Below are 22,129 nucleotides of genomic sequence, written 5' to 3'. Positions count from 1 at the left end.
AAGGGTCGAAGTTACAAAACGAGACGTAGTCGAGTTTTGTAAAAAAAGACCCGAGAATTTTAAGAACCAATTATGAGCTGTTGCATACATTACTTTTTCTATGACAGCTGCAGCAAAAAAAAAAAACAAAAAGAGTTATTATTAAAAAAAAAGTTATTATTTAAAAAAAATTTAGTTATTATTTAAAAAAAAAAGAGTTATTATTGTAAATGAAAACATACCTCTTTCAATCAAGATGATCGGAACTTGTATCTTTAAAAAAAATAAAGCAGTTGTATTATACTCATAAGATGACCGCTAGCAGTCATCTTATGAGCCTATAGACAAATCATTCAAATGACATTGCTTTAGATATCACTGTCAGTCATTTAATTGACACATTTAAGTGCTGGAGTAGAAAAACGATATTAGTTACATTACGGACCATTGAGGTTACATCAATTCAGCCGACCGATCAAATAACGCAGCAGTTCTCAATCTTTTTTTTTGACGGAACCCTTTTGGAAAGCGAAATACTTGATGGAACCCTACAATAAAACAATAGATTTTAGAAGGGTTTTTTTTTATTAATAAGCATAATAATTATGCTTATTTTATTATTCTAAATTCTTGCGGAACCCCTGCAGGGGTGACGCGGAACCATAGAGAAAAAAATACATAGAGTGCTCACTCCATACATCAGTTTTAGTAACAAAAAGACTATTAGCATCTAGCATCGAGTAGCGGAACTATCAGTACTGCTACTTGACAATAGATGTAGCAGTACTGATAGTTCCGCTACTCGATGCTAGATGTAGACACTGAAATTAATAGTCTGAACTGATGTATGGAGTGAGCACTCTTGTCTTTATTTCTCTATGGCGGAACACACTTTGAGAATGGCTGAAATAACGCAATGTAATGAAACTCGCATACGAGTTATCGCACCGTCTAAATGAGCCCTTAATGTCGTAGATGTATCTCCACTAGACCTGTTATTTTTTTATAGGAGGAAGCGGCAGACGTGATATCGTCGTGCAGTAACCGAGTTGACTGCGAGCAAATCTCCTCTTGGGTCGACGCTTTCGACCCCTACCTCTTCATCAAGCAGGTATTTACTAGTGTTAGTTATAAGAAAACTATTATAAAAATGTATTGTAATTATGTCGTATGATGTCACTTGCCGTTAGTGTTATCAGAATTAAATAATTTCTTTCATAGTATAAAATGGGTAAGTAATTCAAATAAATTAGTAAGGTGATTGATATTTCAAGTGACATCATTCAATCATTCATTCAAACCAGTTATCCATTCTGTAAAGTTATTTAAGCAGCGGTCACTTGGGATCACTGGCTTTTGCTGTTGACTTGTCGACGAATAAAGAACTAGTCGTACTCGGAGTGTCATTTAAAATTAAACCCAATTAATACTAGTTAAGTTTGCAAATTAGAAAACTGCACGAAGGGTCACTGATCACTTACTCGGTTACCAAGGAAACGTATAAGCGCCGTAAATTAACATCAACTTTGGCAACTTACTTACTAAATAAAACAACTTTTTTTTTTACTTAATCGCTTAGCTTAAACGCGCAGTTGAAACATTTTTTTCGCTTTGATAATACGTTAAAGAAGAATAGTTATTTACGATACAAGTGCGGAAAAGAGGAAATTCGAAACGAGTGGCGATAAATTAAAACACGGCCGAAGGGAGTGTTTTAAATCGACACGAGTACAACGTTTTACAGTTAATATGGCCCTTTAAACTTTTGACATAAACGAAAAGTGCTATTTTACGCACTAGTGCGGGAAAATAGGGCCATATGTACTGTAAAATATTATTACAGTACATATGGGGCTACTTTTCCGCACTAGTGCGTAAAATAGCACTTTTCGTGCGTTTTCGAAACTTTAAAGTGCCATATGTACAGTAAAACGTTGTTCGATACACGTGCGAATAGGTAATTCGCAACTCATGTCGATTTAAAACACTCCCTTCGGTCGTGTTTTAATTTATCGCTACTCGTTTCGAATTTCCTCTTTTTCGCACTTGTATCGAAAATAACTATTTCAAAACTTACGCATCTAAGGGTGGTGCGTCTCACTCTCATTAAGCAAAATGTTAGACGCAAATTGGACAGGTGGAATACCGTCCTTACCTTAGTAATGTATTGTCTATGATTATGTTAGTAATGTAGTAAATGTTTCCAGCTGCCCCCGCTAGAGAGCGTGGCGACGGGCGCCCTGCGCGCGCGCTACCCCGCGCTGCCGCTCAAGACGCGCACGAGCCCCGACTTCAGTCTGGTAAGCCCTTTACTTTTACTGAAACGTATACCTGTCAAACTTAGGCCTATACCCGACAGGGGTCCTTAATATAGTAAAATAAACAACAATAATAATAGAAAACTTTTATTATGCAAACTATTTAAGGAAAAATAAAAGGCTTAAATAATAAAAAAAAAATATATATATATACCTGTCAATTTTAACCATAGATATATTATAGGTAGTTCCACGGGAGTTGAGGTGAATGATTACACACACAGCTACATGAAGTACTGATTGCAAAAAAGTGAACGAATGAAATGAGTTAGTAAATGTAAATAAAAACGCTTATTTATATTTTTAATAGGTATCAAAACCAGTAAAAAAATTAAATATTACTTTCACTTACTCATATCTGACCTTTATTTATTCATATAACCCATTTATTTAAATAAAATCGGTCAAGATATTTTATTTTCTGTTTTGTTTGAAGCCGATCAATTTTTCTATATAATAGGTACTTAACAAAATAATTTAAAGAAACTTTTTGGTCTTTCTTGCAATTCACTGTTAAACTTGCTATCGGTACAATATTAGAACAGTAATTTCAAAACCTCGCTGTCATTACAGGCATAGAGAAAAAAATACATAGAGTGCTCACTCCATGCGCTAGATGGCGCTGCCATCATGTAAACAAAGGCTCTGTAGTTATTTATGTGTTAAAATAGTTTTTATGGACGAAATCAAGAAAAAACAGACTTCACTTGAAGAAAAGTGTGATTAGTAACTGTGGAAGTGTTATCTTTGTGCAGTATGACTACTAAGTGTTTTAAAATTATCAATTAGTTATGACCATGGTTATGACTCATTAGTGTGTAATTTTACTGATAATTTCAACGAATAAGTGTTAAAGAGAAAAAACAGAACCTTTAAAAACTATCAAACATTATAAAATAACAATAAAAACTGTGACGTGAATACAAATAACAAAATACAAAGATAAACAGTGACCGTTTTAACATTCAAATCATTGAACTTTGACCCCTCCGTTTGCAATCGTATCTCGCATGACTCGTCTCGTCGTCGTGGCAACGTTGATAATAGTGACATCTGTTGACGATTTGCCGAATCACTAAGTCAGGAGCACACGATATGAAATCATACAGATAGTTAATTTCGACGATTAAAGTATCACTACTGTGGAAGAATTGAGAGACAGAGTGGCTGTGAAACCGATGCACCGAGATCGATTCCAGTCCGAGTACTACTTTTTGCATTTTTTGACTTCTTTTTTCTATTCTTAATTTATATTACAATATTTATTTGACTAATTTATAAATCTATTGACGCATAAAATGGCGCCAAAACCCTGTTGTAAAAAATGCGACAAAACTATACAAGACAAACATTACCTAAAATGTTTTAAGTGTAAAGACACTTATGACCTAACATGTACCAACACTGAAAAACGTTACAATCTAATGAACAAAACTGACAAGTTGAACTGGACTTGCACAAAATGTAAACGGGTAAAGCCTCAACAAAAAAAACATTGCACGCCGAACGAACAAAAAATAATTTCAGCTGCCTCAACTTCCACACCAAATAGCAATGACAAAATTCCTGTGGAAAAGAGTACTATAACGACAAATGTAACATCTACGCTAAGCAGCACTGAGAGCAACAGTGTGAAATGTATAAACGAAAAAGGTACGGCCGAGGTAGGAGTATCAACACTATCAACACTGCCAGAAAATACAGAAAATTTAGAAGATTTCTCCCAACTAAGCACTCGAAATATTACAACGAAGCGGAAGTATAACGTGCCTGTGCAAAATTCCTTTGACTCCTTATCCGCTGACGAAAGTTTAGATGAAAGATTAGATGACTCAAATTCCCGCGATAATGATAGTATTCTCTCTCATTCTCACGAAGAGTCCAATTTATCAAGAAACGTCAGCTTACCAAACCTTCACTCACAAGTTCAAAATTATATTGTGGAAGACCTAAAAAAACAAGTAGAGGCCCTCAAGGAACAATTATCGGGAGCAGACGCCGAAGTCCAGGAACTGTTAAGTGAAAAATATAGGCTACAAGATGAGTTAACTGAAGCACATAAAAAATGTATCTTGTACCGGAACTTATTAAAGGGAGCAGCACCTACGTCACCCGTAAGAACGCCTAAATCAAAAAGCAAAAAACAACCATCGAAACCGGCCGGCCTGGATTGCCACTCAGAAGATTGCCAGTCAGAAGATCCAAAGTCAAATTTGCAGACACCAGAGAATCAATCAGTAGACGAGCACAGTCACTTGCCTGAAGAACAGAAGAGTAATGACTTTGAAAAAACTACCCAGATCCCATCGCTGGATTTATCGGAACAAAACAAATTATTATTTTTGAGCAGCAACAATAAAAACAACATCTCAAAAATAATAACCAATAATGACTTTTTTCAAAATGTTTCCTTCTGCCATCATATAATACCTGGCGTTGGCATAAACTATTAGGACTTACAACAAAAACTAAAAGGCATGACTTTAAATGACTATTGCGTAATTTTCATAGGAGAGGAAGACTTCAATTACTCAACTAATCTCAACCAGCTGGTGCAATATATAAGATCTTCTGTAAAAAGTATCCTATTTACAAATGTAATCATAGCGTGTCCGACATATGTATGTGGTAGACCATTATTTAACGCCAGAGTGGAAAAATTTAACTATTTATTGTTAAGGGATTTGAGTAATCACAATGAATGTTTTTTTGTGTATGACTCAAACTCTAATGTGACTTTTGATATGTTTTCATTTTGGTCTGGTAGATTAAATAATTTAGGCATGAAAAATATAATTGAAAATTTGCACTATAACATTTATCACTATTTAATGAACAGAAATAAAAAAACTGAAAATAAAAGTTTTACCGAAAAAACAAATGTGTCAGCGGCAGAAAAAGAGTTTTTTCGTGAATAAATTGTTACCAACTATACACCATATAGCAATACAGCAGCCGAATCCGCTTCAACCAGAAATTAGCTTTAAATCTAATCTTGCCACACCAAAACCCAACATATTTACTCTATTGCATCAAAATATACAAGGTCTGCTTAGCAAATTAGATGACATAGAAGTGTGTATTGATGAACTGACCGAGACAAATAGATATATCAATGTTTTATGTTTTACAGAGACCTTTGTCAAACAGGGCAGTGAAAGTAACATTAAAATCAAAGGCTTTAACTTAGCAGCGCACTTCTCTCGGAAAAACATTAAAAGAGGAGGGTCTTGCATATTGGTCAGGCAAAATATTCAATATAAACCATTGCCGATAAGCAAGATGCTCTCCGAGGAGAAAATATTTGAGTGTTGCGGAATAGAGATTCCTAAACTAAAGTGTATAGTTTTATGTATATACAGGATCCCTGAAGTCAAAAACGCTAGTAAATTTTTAGACAAATTAGATGTACTTTTATCCAAATTGACAGCTAACCATAGCAAAAAAGTAATTATTGCAGGTGATTTTAATATAAATACTATTAAATCAGATTCAACAGTAAAACAGTTAAAAAACTTAATGTTGAACTATAACTGCATTCTTCACATTAAAGATCCTACACGAGGAACATCTTGCATAGATCATATCATCAGCAACATAAAAAATGCACTAGGAAATGTTCACAACCTGTACCTGTCTGATCATGAAACCTGCCAAACATTACAATTTGAAATTATAGATGAAATAAAGCCGCAAGCGCAATACTGGTACATCAAGAGGAAATCATACAGCCAGGAAAATGTGTGCAAATTTTTAAAACATATATCTTCTCTTACATGGCATGAATGTTTTAGTGAACCTAATAGTGATGTAGCTTTTAGTATGTTTCATGACAAATTCTGTCTCATATATAATCTTTGTTTCCCAGAGCAAAGAATAAAAGTGACATCAAACACTAGCAGACCCAAATGGATTACCAAGGGCATAAAAAAATCATGTCAAAATAAGAGATACCTAAGGTTTCTGTATTACAAAAACAGAACTCGGGCACAAAAAAACACTTACAAGAAATACAGCTCTCTACTAAAGTCATGTATTAGCAAGTCACAGAGGAACATAAACCATAAATTTATATTAAACTCAAAGAACAAAAGTCGAGCTACATGGACCGTTATTAAGGACAAAACTGATGTTACAAATTCTTTTGAAGGCATTGAATCAATAACTTTTAATGGCCAACACGTTCGCGATCCTTCTGAAATAGCCAACATTTTCAATGATCATTTCATTAACAAACCGAAAAAGAATTGTGACTGGAAGTTAATACTCAAGGATGTTGACTTTGTTAATCATAGTATGTTTGCCTCACCTTGTACTATTAGCGAAATTATAAAACACATAGAGTCTTTAAATAATACAAAAGCGGTAGGCTTTGATGGCGTTTCGACTCATATAGTTAAATCGTGTTCAAGAGTTATAGCACCAATTCTAACTCATTTAGTAAACGAGTCTTTCAGCCAGGGGAGGTTTCCCTCAAGGCTTAAAACCTCTGTAGTAAAACCACTCTTTAAGAAAGATGATAAAGAAGCCGTGGGTAACTACCGTCCTATTACGCTCATATCTGTGTTTGCAAAAGTTTATGAAAAAGCTATGCACCATAGAATGTCACAATTTTTAGAAAAACATAAAATGATTGCTAACGAACAAAATGGGTTCCAAAAGGGAAAGTCAATCACACATGCCTGTTACTCACTTATTGAATCCATTACTCAAAGGATTGACCAAAGAACTCCCGTTACAGGAGTATTCTTTGATATGAGTAAAGCGTTCGATTATGTTAGTCATGACATATTACTAGCAAAATGCGAAAGGTACGGTTTTAGAGGAGTATCGTTAGCATGGCTTCAAAGTTATCTTCATGATAGAAAGCAGTGCGTAGAAATAAATAGGTTAGATGACAAAAATGATGTAATCACATATCGTTCTATAGAAAAAGGAAACTGCACAGGAGTACCTCAAGGCAGTGTTTTAGGTCCGCTTTTATTTATTCTGTATATTAATGACTTACCAAAAATTAGTAGTTATAAGACAGTTTTATTCGCTGATGACATTTCTATACTGATACCAGGTGATAATCTCGATAAAAATATGTATATGACAAGTATTAATATGACTATTAACTCTGTATGTAATTGGCTAGAATTAAATAACTTGACGATTAATATAAGTAAAACTAAATATATACAGTTCTGTAACACTAGAGCGAATACATCAAATTTAGACATTATTTGTAAAGGACATACGTTAGAAGAAGATACTGAAACACGGTTTCTTGGATTACTTTTAGATCGATATTGTAGCTGGAAATCACATATCGATAACTTGTGTATCAGATTAGAAAAATTTTCATATGCCCTGAGGCGATTACAACGCTTATCTGACGAAAAAACCGCTATTATTGCCTATCACGGCTATGTTGCTTCATTGCTTAAATTCGGACTAATTATTTGGGGAAACTCAACTGACATAAAAAGGTTGTTTATTAGCCAGAAAAAATGTATCAGAGCTATTTGTGGGAAAGCACCTTTACAATCTTGTAGACCTCTATTTAAAAAACTTAAATTGCTGACCTTAACTAGTATGTATGTTTTAGAAATAGGCATTTTTGTTAAATCTAACCCTAACTTATTTACAAAACTCGTTGCAAATCCAAGGTTACGCTCCAGAGATCCTACAAAATTAATAGGACCAATATGTAAAAGTGCATTATTTAAGAATAACTGTCACATAATGTCAATTAAAGTTTTTAATCATTTACCATTAGATATTAAGGAAATTTCTGACATAAAAAGATTCAAACGGACATTGTATAACTGGCTACTAAATAATAATTTTTACAATATTAATGAATATTTTGACTTCCACACTAGCTAATGACATTTTCATTTTATTATTATTATTTTATTATCACAGTTGTTGACTGATTAAAAGATTGCATGAAGATTGAATAGATTTAATTAAGATGTATTTGTACATATTTTTGCATGCTATATACTGCTAAATGTGTGACACTTATAATTACAATAAGACCTACTGTTAACCACATTTAATGCAAATAAAGAATTTACTTTACTTTACTTTACTTTACTTTACATACATCAGTTTTAGTAACAAAAAGACTATTAGCATCTAGCATCGAGTAGCGGAACTATCAGTACTGCTACTTGACAATAGATGTAGCACCGACCGGAAAGTCTTATGCTGTTGAGATAAGACTTTCCGGTCGGTGCTACATCTATTGTCAAGTAGCAGTACTGATAGTTCCGCTACTCGATGCTAGATGTAGACACTGAAATTAATAGTCTGAACTGATGTATGGAGTGAGCACTCTTGTCTTTATTTCTCTATGTTACAGGTTAGGTTTATTTGCTCATAGGAAAATTATTAGTTTATAAATGTATACCTCTGTCTCAGGTGTTGGACTTGGACGAGACGTTGGTGCACTGCTCTCTTCAGGAGCTTCCGGATGCGAGCTTCCACTTCCCGGTGCTGTTCCAGGACTGCCGATACACGGTTAGCACATTATTATACACATTTCATTCAGTCCGCGCGTATTGTTGTTGCGCCGACCATCGGTCAGCACTCAGCACTATCATGGAGAAATATAGTAAGACAAGAGTGCTCACTCCATACATCAGTTCAGACTATTAATTTCAGTGTCTACATCTAGCATCGAGTAGCGGAACTATCAGTACTGCTACTTGACAACAGATGTAGCACCGACCGGAAAGTCTTATCTCAACAGCATAAGACTTTCCGGTCGGTGCTACATCTATTGTCAAGTAAAGTCTATTTTTTTATTCGGTAGACTGAAATGACAGTTAATAGTATGAAATGACATTTCATGTTCATACTATTAACTGTCATTTCAGTCTACCGAATAAAAAAATAGACTTTAGCAGTACTGATAGTTCCGCTACTCGATGCTAGATGCTAATAGTCTTTTTGGTACTAAAACTAATGTATGGAGTGAACACTCTATGTATTTTTTTCTCTATGGCACTATAGAGAAATATAAGTAAATAAAAAGCTCCATACATCAGTTTTCTTACCAAAACGCAAGTGATTTCGTAGTCGACATCTAACGTCAAGTAGTGGAACTATCAGTACCGCTACTTGACACCAGATGTCACAAGTGTCGCTACTGACGAAAAATATAAGTACTACTAAAACAATTTACAACTAATATTATAAGAAGGAGTTGAAAATATAATTCCGGTTACTCCGGCTACTTGACGCTAGGTGTCGACTACGAAATAACTCGCTTTTTGTATCGCAGAAAACTGATATATGTCGTTAACACTCTTTCTTTACTTATATTTCTCTATGGTCAGCACTGTTTCCGACCTTAGAAAAAATAATGGCTGATATTAAATATATTAGAAACGGGTCACTCACATGTCGAGCGTTTTTCGATTTAAAATACGTGAGTGACCCGTTTCTAATATATTTAATATGTCTTTGTCTCACGGAAGTTTTGTTATTAAAATAATGGCCGACTCATTGCCTGTCATATTCCGTACAGGTGTTCGTCCGCACCCGGCCACACTTCGCCGAGTTCCTGGCTCGCGTGTCGCGCACATACGAAGTGATCCTGTTCACGGCCAGCAAGCGCGTGTACGCCGACCGGCTGCTCAACTTGCTGGATCCCGAGCGACGCTGGATCAAATACAGGTTAGATAGATAATTATTCTAGTCTAGTCATTCTTAGCATTAAAAAAAAGTGGCGCTTTAGAGCACTGAGGCAGAGTACATGGCCCGAAGCGATTATAAGTTGACCACCTGCTCAATTTGTTGTATACAGAGTGACGCTGGATCAAATACAGGTTAGATAGATAATTATTCTAGTCTAGTCATTCTTAGCATTCAAAAAAAAGTGGCGCTTTAGAGCACTGAGGCAGAGTACATGGCCCGAAGCGAGTACAAGTTGAACGCCTGCTCAATTTGTTGTATACAGAGTGACGCTGGATCAAATACAGGTTAGATAGATCATTATTCTAGTCTAGTCATTCTTAGCATTAAAAAAAAAGTGGCGCTTTAGAGCACTGAGGCAGAGTACACGGCCCGAAGCGAGTACAAGTTGAACGCCTGCTCAATTTGTTGTATACAGAGTGACGCTGGATCAAATACAGGTTAGATAGATCATTATTCTAGTCTAGTCATTCTTAGCATTAAAAAAAAAGTGGCTCTATAGAGCACTGAGGCAGAGTACATGGCCCGAAGCGAGTACAAGTTGACCACCTGCTCAATTTGTTGTATACAGAGTGACGCTGGATCAAATACAGGTTAGATAGATCATTATTCTAGTCATTCTTAGCATGACATGGTATCTATAGACGCTAGTGTAGTTATTTCAAGATTTCAGAACACACGGTGGCGCTTTCGAACGCTGAGGCAGAGTATATGGCGTAAAGCAGGTTTTTACATAATGCGCTGGTTTTTATGTGTTTTTTTTTCACTAATAAGGGCGTGTACGCCGACGCTGGATCAAATAAGGTATCTATAGACATTCATGTAGACGTTAGTTACGAGTGACAGAGATAGCACATACGAGGTGATCCTGTTCACGGCCAGCAAGCGCGTGTACGCCGTCCGGCTGCTCAACTTGCTGGATCCCGAGCGACGCTGGATCAAATACAGGTTAGATAGATCATTATTCTAGTCTAGTCATTCTTAGCATTAAAAAAAAAGTGGCTCTATAGAGCACTGAGGCAGAGTATACGGCCCGAAGCGAGTACAAGTTGACCACCTGCTCAATTTGTTGTATACAGAGTGACGCTGGATCAAATACAGGTTAGATAGATCATTATTCTAGTCATTCTTAGCATGACATGGTATCTATAGACGCTAGTGTAGTTATTTCAAGATTTCAGAACACACGGTGGCGCTTTCGAACGCTGAGGCAGAGTATATGGCGTAAAGCAGGCTTTTACATAATGCGCTGGTTTTTATGTGGTTTTTTTTTCACTAATAAGCACGTGTACGCCACGCTGGATCAAATGCAGGTATCTATAGACATTCATGTAGACGTTAGTTACGAGTGACAGAGATAGCACATACGAGGTGATCCTGTTCACGGCCAGCAAGCGCGTGTACGCCGACCGGCTGCTCAACTTGCTGGATCCCGAGCGACGCTGGATCAAATACAGGTTAGATAGATCATTATTAGAAGAGGAAGACCACGAGCAAACTATACACAACAACGAAAAGCAAAGGCAAATGTCGTGTCTTACAGGGACCTAAAGAACCTGGCCGAGCATCGTGAAAACTGGCGCATATTCCACCGACAAGAGCCATGGTCTTAAATTATGATGATGAGATCATTATTGTAGTCATTCTTAGCATTTAAAAAAAGTGACGCTTTAGAGCACTGAGGCAGAGTACATGGCCCGAAGCGAGTACAAGTTGACCACCTGCTCAATTTGTTGTATACAGAGTGACGCTGGATCAAATACAGGTTAGATAGATCATTATCATCATCAACCATCATTCATTCATTCATTCATTCGATCATTTTCGCGACAATCTTCTGACCATTAACAGTGATAAAACGAAATTCTTATGTTTTCATAAAACTGCTTTGACAAAACCATCTTTCGATCCCACCATAAAAATCCACTCGTGTACTGATTTCCCAGATAATCTCTGTAACTGTAATTGTGATAGAATCCAGCGCGCTGACATTATAAAATACCTTGGCGTTTTTGTAGATGAAAACTTAAATTTTAAACATCACATTCACAAACTCTCTGGTAGAATCAGAAAGTCTATTTATATATTTAAGAAACTCCGTCTTGCTGCAGATGAATCTTTACTAAAACTGGTCTATGTCGCACTGTGCCAATCTGTAATCTGTTATTGCATTGGGGTGTGGGGCAGTGCAGCAAAGACTACCATGCTAGAAATTGAAAGAGCGCAACGTTCGGTGCTGAAAGTAATGTTCAAAAAACCTTTCCGTTTTCCAACTGCTGATCTCTTTGCTCAAGCTAAAGTTCTGTCCGTTCGTCAACTTTTTATTCACAAAATTTGCTTGCAAACACATAAATCGTCTAAATTATTAAAGGACTATAATAAGTTAACACAAAAACGCGTTTTCAATTTACCCATTCCAAGAGTAAATTCAGCATTTGGCAAACGTTTTGGTGATTGCATCAGAGCGTCTACATACAATGCAATAAACAAACTATGTAACCTCAGGGATTGTACTCAAATGGAAGCGAAAAAACTACTTTTCATACTGCTGCACTCGCAAAATTATGCCGAGACAGAAGACATATTTGACAGGATCTAGTTTCAATATTGTGTCTAGGGTTAGCTTTAGTTTTGTAGTTAAGATTACTAGTCGTAAGTAGTTTCTTACTAAATGTTAGACTAAATGTAACAGCTCCGATATTTAATTGTAATTTGGTTCCCCGCGATACAGGCATTGCCTAGTGCGGAGACCCCTGGTATATCTGTAACCTATTTGCTGAAATAAATTGATCTTTATTCTTTATTCTTATTCTTTATTATTCTAGTCATTCTTAGCATGACATGGTATCTATAGACGTTAGTGTAGTTATTTCAAGATTTCAGAACACACGGTGGCGCTTTCGAACGCTGAGGCAGAGTATATGGCGTAATGCAGGCTTTTACATAATGCACTGGGTTTTATGTGTTTCTTTCACCAAGAAGCGCGTGTACGCCGATCGGCTGCTGAACCTGCTGGATCCGGAGCGACGCTGGATCTAATACATGTTAGATCTTATGTGTGGACATTTTCATGGCTATCGATAGCTGAGGCAGAGTACATGTCACAAAAATGCACACCAACCACCTTGAGTAATTTTCAGGATTCTCAATATTACGCGAAAGTCTGCGTAGGGGGCGCCACTCCCACAATATGTTACAATCTAAGGGTCTACCACAAACGAGAGTCGAAATGTTGTTATCTAACCACTCTATCACTCTTGCATATTCGAGCGATAAAGAGGCAGATAGCTGAGTGTCGATTTCGCGTTTCCCGGTAGGCCCTTTGTAAACAACCCGCCATGATGTATCAATGTCATATTTGGTTAACTGTGGATGGGTAACATATTTGGTAAACAGTTTAAGGTACAGTATGTATAAGTTACTCTATGGTATACTTAAGTCACTATAGTGCTGCACTCCGGCGGCAAAACATTGCAGTAATACTCCCTATACCTATAGTCGCGCTGTCAAGCGCTGAAACAGAGTACATGGCATATTGCGGGCCTTTGCACAAAAGTTGACCTACCGATTATGAAACGTTTTGTCAGTGTAAATAATATGTTTTGTGACATTTTCGACTCAGTCGCCTGTGAACTTTCATACTGAAAACAGTTGAATGGACATCTGTAACACATTCATTGCCACCCAGCCAAACAAGACATCCGCGCCAGGCCACAAAAATTTCGTCATATAAAGCTGTAGTACCACGATCCCGACTGTCGGGTCGTCCGGCCTGGGAACGAAATCATAAAATACCCGAGAGGGGCTATTCATAAATTACGTCATTTCAAATTGGGGGGGGTCATTTCAACTGGACATCGGATGATGGTAGCATGACGTAGGAGGAAACGGGGTCATTCGAAGCATGATGTTTGGATGATTTTGGGGTCAAAAATCGTCAAAAATAGATGACGTAATTTATGAACAGCCCCATAGTCGGGTTTTCGCCACTGAATGTGTTAAAAAAAATATCTTTATTTCGGAAAATTAAAAATTCCATACAATATTGTTATAGGAGGAAACGGGGTCATTCGAAGCATGATGTTTGGATGATTTTGGGGTCAAAAATCGTCAAAAATAGATGACGTAATTTATGAACAGCCCCATAGTCGGGTTTTCGGCACTGAATGTGTTAAAAAAAATCTTTATTTCGGAAAATTAAAAATTCCATACAATATTGTTAAGTCGCTTAAAATATCAATATTCTGATGATTAATTGTCCCCAGGTTATTCCGCGAGCACTGCCTCCTGGTGAACGGGAATTACGTGAAGGACCTCTCGATCCTGGGCCGTGATCTGTGCAAAACTGTTATAGTGGACAATAGTCCACAGGTATGTATATACAGGGTGCTTCCTGTAACAGGAGCAATAAATTGAACTGTAGGCTGTACTCCTCAAACCAACCAACATTTGTTAAGCAACTTTTAAAAATTATGAATCCTTTACACTTCCTCTTTTTCATACAAAATAAATATTGCCTTCAATGTACGTTGACATCAGTGTGTTTGACGTTGCTTGTCACGCTTTAAACATAACAAAATTTGCAATACATTGCGTCTTAGAATAAACTTTAAAGTGTAATAAAAATCAAAACATGAGTTATTTTCAAAAGTTGCTGAACAAATGTTGGTCAGTTTGAGGAGTACAGCCTACAGTTCAATTTATTGCTCCTGTTACAGGAAGCACCCTGTAGTTAACATGTATCCCATCATTAAATGTGACATGAGAGCCAAGTTCAACATTAAGACGAAACAGGAGCTGAGATTTAAATATTTTAGGTAAATACACCCGTCTCGCTAACGGAAGCGGCTCCTAAAACTAGATAAGGACAAGGCGAAAAATCCTGAAATCTCAAAAATCGAGGTTTCGTACTCGACTGTTTCCTCCTCCAAAACTTAACCAATCGTAACCAAATTTGGAAATCTAAATGATTATGAAATTATCTGTGTCGGACCGTTTTGCTTTTTTGGCTAATTGGTATCAGTTTTGAATACCACGCCTCTCATTGTGGCATAGTCAATTAGGCCATTTTGGCCATTTTTGAAGGGCTCTAGCGCCTTAAAGAACAAAAATATCAAAAAAAGCAAAACGGTCCGACACAGATATTGACAATATTAATCTGTGTTGAAAAAATCATTGCTCTAGCTTCAAAACCTACGGAGGAAACAGTCGAGTATGTTTGTATGGAGAAATGACCACTCCTGTTGGCTCTTAAGAGTATGCATCGTTGTTGTCTTCGCCGGCATAAGTATTGACAACAATGCTTTTAGAAAACTGATGGGACTGCCCCGCAGATGCAGCGCCTCGGGCCCAGGGACCGGAACCGGTTACCTTAACCGGGGGTTTTCATAGGGTTATTTTAGAAGTGGTTAATAAAAACCCCTACCATAACGGTAACCGTCTGATAAGGTAACACTTTGATTCGGTAACCGTATCAGATCGAGTTAACCTCTGTTACCGATAACCGAAATAAAAACCCAGTTTATTCAGTTACCTCATTATAAGGTTTTTGACCAGTTCAAACGATTGTAATCTTTACCCACACTTAAATTCAACTTATTATTGAATAACCGAGGTTGGCATGGGCGGTCTATGAAGCCTCCAGCACAAACAAGTTTTTTTGCCGTTCCTTTGTTTATCTTTATACCTACCTGTGTGGTGTGTTCTTATTATAAATCTTATTATATTATAAATAAAATAATAAAATAAATAAAGTAAATAAAATAATTAAAATAAATAAAGTGAATAAAATAAATAAAGTATATAAAGTAACTGAAATAAATAAAATAAATGAAATAAATAAAATTAATATAATAAATAAATAATTAAAATAATAAAATAAATAAATAAAATTAAATAAATAAAATACATAAAATAAATTATATAAATTAAATATTAAAGTCAATAAAATCAACAAAATATAAAATAATTTTTTTTTTAGTTTTGACGGCACATCACTAAAACTACTTGAAATGTAGCAAACCAGTAAGCAACCGATAATAAAGGTTACCATAACTGAATGAAAACCTGTTAAAAACCCTTAACAAAAACCCTATCGCGATGGGGTTTTGAGATTAACTCGGTTAAAGGTTAGGGTTATTACCGTTTCAATAAGCTTACCATTACAATCAGGTAACAGTATGATGGGGTTACCGAATGATAAGGTAACCCAATCGATTGGGTTACCGAATTGATAGGATTAAGCGTAAAGAGGGGTTTTCCGGTCCTTGCTCGGGCCGCGTAGCCAACGTTCCAATCGCTTACGCTACGTAGCGATCGAAACGCAAATATCACTGTCACACTAATATGGAAGACAAAGCGATTCGATGGCGAAGCGATAGCGGTTGTCACATCGGCTAGGCCGCCAGGTATAGTATGGCTCTTCTCAGGTGAACTTTTCGCTTCGAACCTTAATCTTTCAAACAAAGGCCATTGTCTCTATTATCGCTGTTGTTGTGTTGTTTGAAAGATTAAGGCGTATGGTTTTCACGACATAACGCGCAGAAAGTACGCGTCGATGCAGAGGCGATTGAGGGATAGTCAGTCACAACAGCATTCTAAAAGTCATTGCTGAAAGGATGTGCAGCTGTCATATACAGAAACAGTGGATAGACAGTCTCAAGGGGTGTGTGTCGTATGACAAATTTTCACTGCTTTTGAGGCCATAAACATTCTGATCTGAAAAAAAATACCTAGTCCACGATTTGATATTTTCACGCATGTTTGACAAAAGCATAGAGAAATATAGTAAGACAAGAGTGCTCACTCCATACATCAGTTCAGACTATTAATTTCAGTGTCTACATCTAGCATCGAGTAGCGGAACTATCAGTATTGCTACTTGACAATAGATGTAGCACCGACCGGAAAGTCTTATCTCAACAGCATAAGACTTTCCGGTCGGTGCTACATCTATTGTCAAGTAGCAGTACTGATAGTTCCGCTACTCGATGCTAGCTGCTAATAGTCTTTTTGGTACTAAAACTGATGTATGGAGTGATGATCTCTATGATGTAACTAACTATGTAATGGAATCTTGCAAGTTAAATTTGATCCACTTCCCGGTTTCCGATTGAGCTGAAATTTTGCATACACATGTAAGTCGGGTGACAATGCAATATTATGGTACCATCGAGCTGATCTGATGATGGAGACAGGAGGTGGCCATAGGAACTCTGTGATGAAACAACGCTACCTAATTGTGTTAGGGGTTTTTAGAATTGTCTCGATGAGTATTAGTTGTCTGTCGTAAGAAAAGTGCAGTCAGCGATAAAAGCTTGTACCAAAAATTATTTTTTGCCAAATTTTTCCAATAAAAAAAAATCTGATATTTCGCGCATGTTTGACAAGTCAGCTTACAACTTTTTTTATTGCAGGCGTTTGGTTACCAGCTGGAAAATGGTATCCCCATAGACAGCTGGTTCGTGGACCGCAGCGACAACGAACTACTGAAACTGCTGCCTTTCCTTGAGGACCTCGCCACGGTGAGTCTGAATCAGGGATGTTGCGGATGCAGATTTTTTGACATCCGCGGATGCGGATGCGGATATTTAAAGGCTCACATCCGCGGAAGATTAGGTACTTAGAAAACGTCAAATATTACATTTTTAGTATTTTTTTATTTAAAAAAAAACGAATCGTTTAGTATTTGAGCAAGAATATAGGTGCGTCATATTTAATAAACAGTAACTTGGCCGACTTTTCTGGATCTAGACGATTTCTTTATAGGTAATGACGAAATTACCTAGCACTTACGCCGCCGCTAAGACGTTCCTGTACCGACTTGTTCGACATCCGTATCCGCATAAGCTCCGCATCGATTTTATGCGGATGCGGATGTTGAAAATAATGCGGAAGTTCCGCGGTTGCGGATGCGGATGCGGATGCGGATGTTCGCAACATCCCTGGTCTGAATCACAGACAAGACATCCTCTAGACCAGCGGTCGGCAACCCGCGGGCCGCATGCGGCCCGTGAACCTGTCACTTGCGGCCCGCGAGCCTCCCTGGCTATTTTGTATGTAGTATTGACAAACGACAATGTCTGAACAAGTCATAAATATTAACAAAGTGCGGCCCGCGTCAACTTCGTTAACTACTATGTGGCCCTTGGCTGCTAAAAGGTTGCCGACCGCTGCTCTAGACTGAGCATAGTAACGCTACCCCCTCTGCCACTATATACGGTAGTTTTACTCCATCTTCGAGTCAAAGTGTCAGAATCCCGTGCCGTGATTGGTCCGGTCTTTGAACGGACCAATCACGGCACGGGACTCGCTCACCTCGTCCCCCGCACCCCAGTATTTTTGGCAGCATCGGTTTCATGAAATAATTGCTCTAAACTCCGTCTAGAGGATTCCTAGTCTATGTCTTTGTCTAGCCGTTAAATCTGACAATGAAAAATCTAACGTTTCCTTTCTTAATATGTTTTTTTTTGCAGAAAGATGACGTCCGCCCACACATTAGGGACAGATACCGCCTCTTCAGCTACCTTCCCCCCGGGTAAACTCACAGTAAATATAACTAACTAACTAACTAATATTAATCAGGCATTCTCCGTAACTATATTATAAGGATCTTTTCAAAACTCCCCATAAAATAAAATAAATGTGAATCATTTCGCCGACTAGAGCTAGTACCTCGGTAGCTCAGTTGGAAACCACCTAAGAATTAATTTTCCTTTTTAATAAGATCAAAGGTGTAATAGGGGCGTTTTTTTTTTAAGTTGTCCCCTACACTTTTTTTTTCAAATTTGGGATTTTTTATGTTATTTCTACTCAGAATCACGAGCTCTTTCTATCCTAATAGGAGAAAAAAAGTGTCCCAAAATTTCCATACATTTTTCGATCTTTCCATTCCGCGACCGCCATACAAAGTCTATGATGAATGGTGACGGAATGGAAATAAAAACCTTAGGACACTTTTTTTCTCCTATTAGGATAGAAAGAGCTCGTGATTCTGAGTAGAAATAACATAAAAAAAAAGTGTAGAGGACTACTTTAAAAAAAACGCCCTTAGAATTCCTAATATAGGAATTCAATTATGTATTTATGGTTTACGAAAACAGTATTTAGTAAACAAAATATGAAATGTCTGAATATGGTTTTATGTACTTTAATGTAAAAGTATCGAATATTTGACAGGTATTTGGAAATGTTAAGAATTGTCGCTGTCAATTAATTAATCATGGCTAGAAAGAATGTTAGAGCGAGAAAATGAAAACAAGATATATGTGAATGGATTTTATGTTCTTATATTCGAACAAAATAGTTGTAATCTATGAAATTATTTTGACAAAATGCAAATATTCGATAATTTTATTGTATATTATTAAAATAAGAATAACATTAGAATCTGACTACAGTTTTAAATATATAATAAAAATTAAGTTTTAAAAATCGTTGATTCGAACTGAATTTCAATCGAGTATTATGGATTAAAATTTATTTTTTTAAGTTATTAATTAAGTGAAATATGAAATTTATATTTTTTGAATTTGGCATCTGTGATTTTTTTAGTTGTTTTTTAAATTGAAACGGGAATATATTTTAGTACAGCCATAGAGAAATAAAGACAAGAGTGCTCACTCCATACATCAGTTCAGACTATTAATTTCAGTGTCTACATCTAGCATCGAGTAGCGGAACTATCAGTACTGCTACATCTATTGTCAAGTAGCAGTACTGATAGTTCCGCTACTCGATGCTAGATGCTAATAGTCTTTTTGGTACTAAAACTGATGTATGGAGTGAGCACTCTATGTATTTTTTTCTCTATGGTACAGCGTCCTTTAATATGTTCAGTACTAAAAAGACTGCTAAAATTGAGTTAATTATAAAACCCTATTAAAATGATATAAGGTTTTAATCTATTATAAAACCCCATTAAAATGATATAAGGTTTTAATTGTATAAATATAACCAGTGATTTTAAATGATCTCGAAAAAACGGAAATTGAGTGAATCAAAGACAAGTAGACAGAAGACTGACAATCTCCATACAGCGCCACGTGTCTATTTATTCCTTTAAAATTTTCCTACTAGTCAAATCAGATTCTTTTTTAGAACTGTCAAAACGATTTGCTAATATGGAATTTATATGAAACATTACATCGTGACGTCACGGTCAACTCACTTACTTTTTATATTTCTATCCGATTTATTAAATGTATATCTATGTTATATCTATGTTTTTCTAATAATTATCTGGTGCTTTATTTCATGCATGGTGTCAAATAATTTATTTTTCTCAAAAATGGACGGCAAAGTCGACGTTGCCGGTTAAAAAACAGGTCGCGAAGTGCGTAGTTTATGGTCATTCAAAAATTTAAAAAGTTTTTAAACTCCCAAGGTCGTCCGTTTAAAACGAATCCTCAGCCTGCAAGTGGCTACTTCCGAGCCTCGACAATAATGTACTATTAATGCAGTATAATACTTACCCTATTATGGCTTGCAATCCGGATCCGGAATGTATGAAAGTATCCGGATCTGGATCCGGATCCGCGTATCTTCCCATACATTTCGGATCCGTCGTGCACCGGATCCGCGTATCTTCCCATACATTTCGGATCCGTCGTGCAAACCCTAGTCCAGTGGGATTATTTCGCCAGTGTCAAGGTATTAGGAGCTTTAAATACAACTAAAATTGTACGGTCAGTACAAGACAGTGTACGGTGATTTTATTCGCTCTTGTAAAGCGATAGCTGGACTTTACAGTAGCACGTTGACTACCGACCTTTGAATCCAGAATGGTGATTAAACGCGTTTCAAAATTAATTCTCCATTCACTGCACACTTTAGTTTAATATATATACTAAGCTATCTATATTGCATATAAAAAAGCGCTGGTGGCCTAGCGGTAAGAGCGTGCGACTTGCAATCCGGAGGTCGCGGGTTCGAACCCCGGATCGTACGAATGAGTTTTTCGGAACTTATGTACGAAATATCATTTGATATTTACCAGTCGCTTTTCGGTGAAGGAAAACATCGCGAGGAAACCGGACTAATTCCAATACGGGCCTAGTTTACCCTCTGGGTTGGAAGGTCAGATGGCAGTCGCTTGCGTAATAATTAGTGCCCACGCCAATTACTGGGATTAGTTGTCAAGCGGACCCCAGGATCCGATGAGCCGTGGCAAAATGCCGGGACAACGCGAGGAAGATGATGACTAAGCTATCGATATTACCGATTTAAAATAGAGCTTGTCAGTCTTCTTTATTTACTTACTCTAAGAACTCAAAGCAAAAGGTATAGTGCTTGAAAATATGAACTACATATCTGCATATGTGGTTCTCAAAATTCTTATTCCGCCTAATATTTTTTATAGATTCGTGTAATCCAAAGGTTGAGATTTCCACTAAACTTGTATGGAAAAATGACCACTAATCTAACGGCACCTTGCTATACAGGGTGATTCAGGAGACGTGAGCAGGTTCAAGCCTACGCATACAGTAAGTTAATAAACAACTGTTTCGTACCAGTATTTGTGAGACTAACTTTAATTTATTTTATACTGTTTTAAAAAACGGTTTTAATTTATTTACTACATTTATGAAATGAATGAAATGAAAAATATTTATTTCGAGCAACTATGGACTCATACAGATTTGTTAGTAGACTTACGTTCCTAATGTTAGTACCTAATTAACTATTAAAATATTTACATTATATATACACTGCTGGAAACATGCATTTCGCAGCAGTGTCTCATATACGGGCAGTCAAGTCTGTCCGCTATCACACACAGGATAGGGTTGGGGCTGGCCCGCACCCGGCGCACCAGGGATGTGCATCGTTTGCGCATAGTCGCATAAAAGCAGTCCACGCGCGCTTCTGCGAACACCCCTGATGCGCTGCAGAAACGAGGCAGCCCCATCAATACCCGGAACGCGTTATTGTATTGGATCCGGAGGGCCCCGTAGGATTTATGGATACGCTCTTTGTTTTATCCATAACAAGTGCCAAATGGAATGTTTTCGGAGTCTGGTTACTTTTGAAAATCGTATCTCACTCAAGTGTGACATTTTATTTTCTTCATACTCAAAGTGCTGTCATAACGGTTAAAAAGGTTTTATCTTTGTTAATTAAAAGTTGTAGGGTATCCATAA

General features: G+C 36.9%; 2 protein-coding genes across 2 annotated transcripts in view; both read left to right on the top strand.

The window, feature by feature from the left end:
• The window catches only part of LOC134659174 (uncharacterized), a 43,309-nt gene extending 24,628 nt beyond the window's left edge, over window positions 1-18,681 (top strand). Inside the window, exons 6-12 of the mRNA XM_063514805.1 lie at window positions 989-1,090; window positions 2,187-2,279; window positions 8,712-8,810; window positions 9,823-9,971; window positions 14,255-14,360; window positions 17,405-17,512; window positions 18,464-18,681. Of these exons, the coding sequence (XP_063370875.1) occupies window positions 989-1,090; window positions 2,187-2,279; window positions 8,712-8,810; window positions 9,823-9,971; window positions 14,255-14,360; window positions 17,405-17,512; window positions 18,464-18,529 (723 nt within the window). The 3' untranslated portion in view covers window positions 18,530-18,681. The remainder of the gene's footprint in view (window positions 1-988; window positions 1,091-2,186; window positions 2,280-8,711; window positions 8,811-9,822; window positions 9,972-14,254; window positions 14,361-17,404; window positions 17,513-18,463) is intronic.
• LOC134659005 (uncharacterized) overlaps window positions 1-22,129 on the top strand; it is a 237,202-nt gene that overhangs the window by 166,520 nt on the left and 48,553 nt on the right. The gene's annotated exons all lie outside the window — the stretch shown is intronic.

Source organism: Cydia amplana, chromosome 24 (genome assembly GCF_948474715.1).
Source record: "Cydia amplana chromosome 24, ilCydAmpl1.1, whole genome shotgun sequence".
In the NCBI taxonomy this organism is placed as follows: Eukaryota; Metazoa; Arthropoda; class Insecta; order Lepidoptera; family Tortricidae; genus Cydia; species Cydia amplana.
This window is presented reverse-complemented; position numbering and strand designations above follow the sequence as displayed.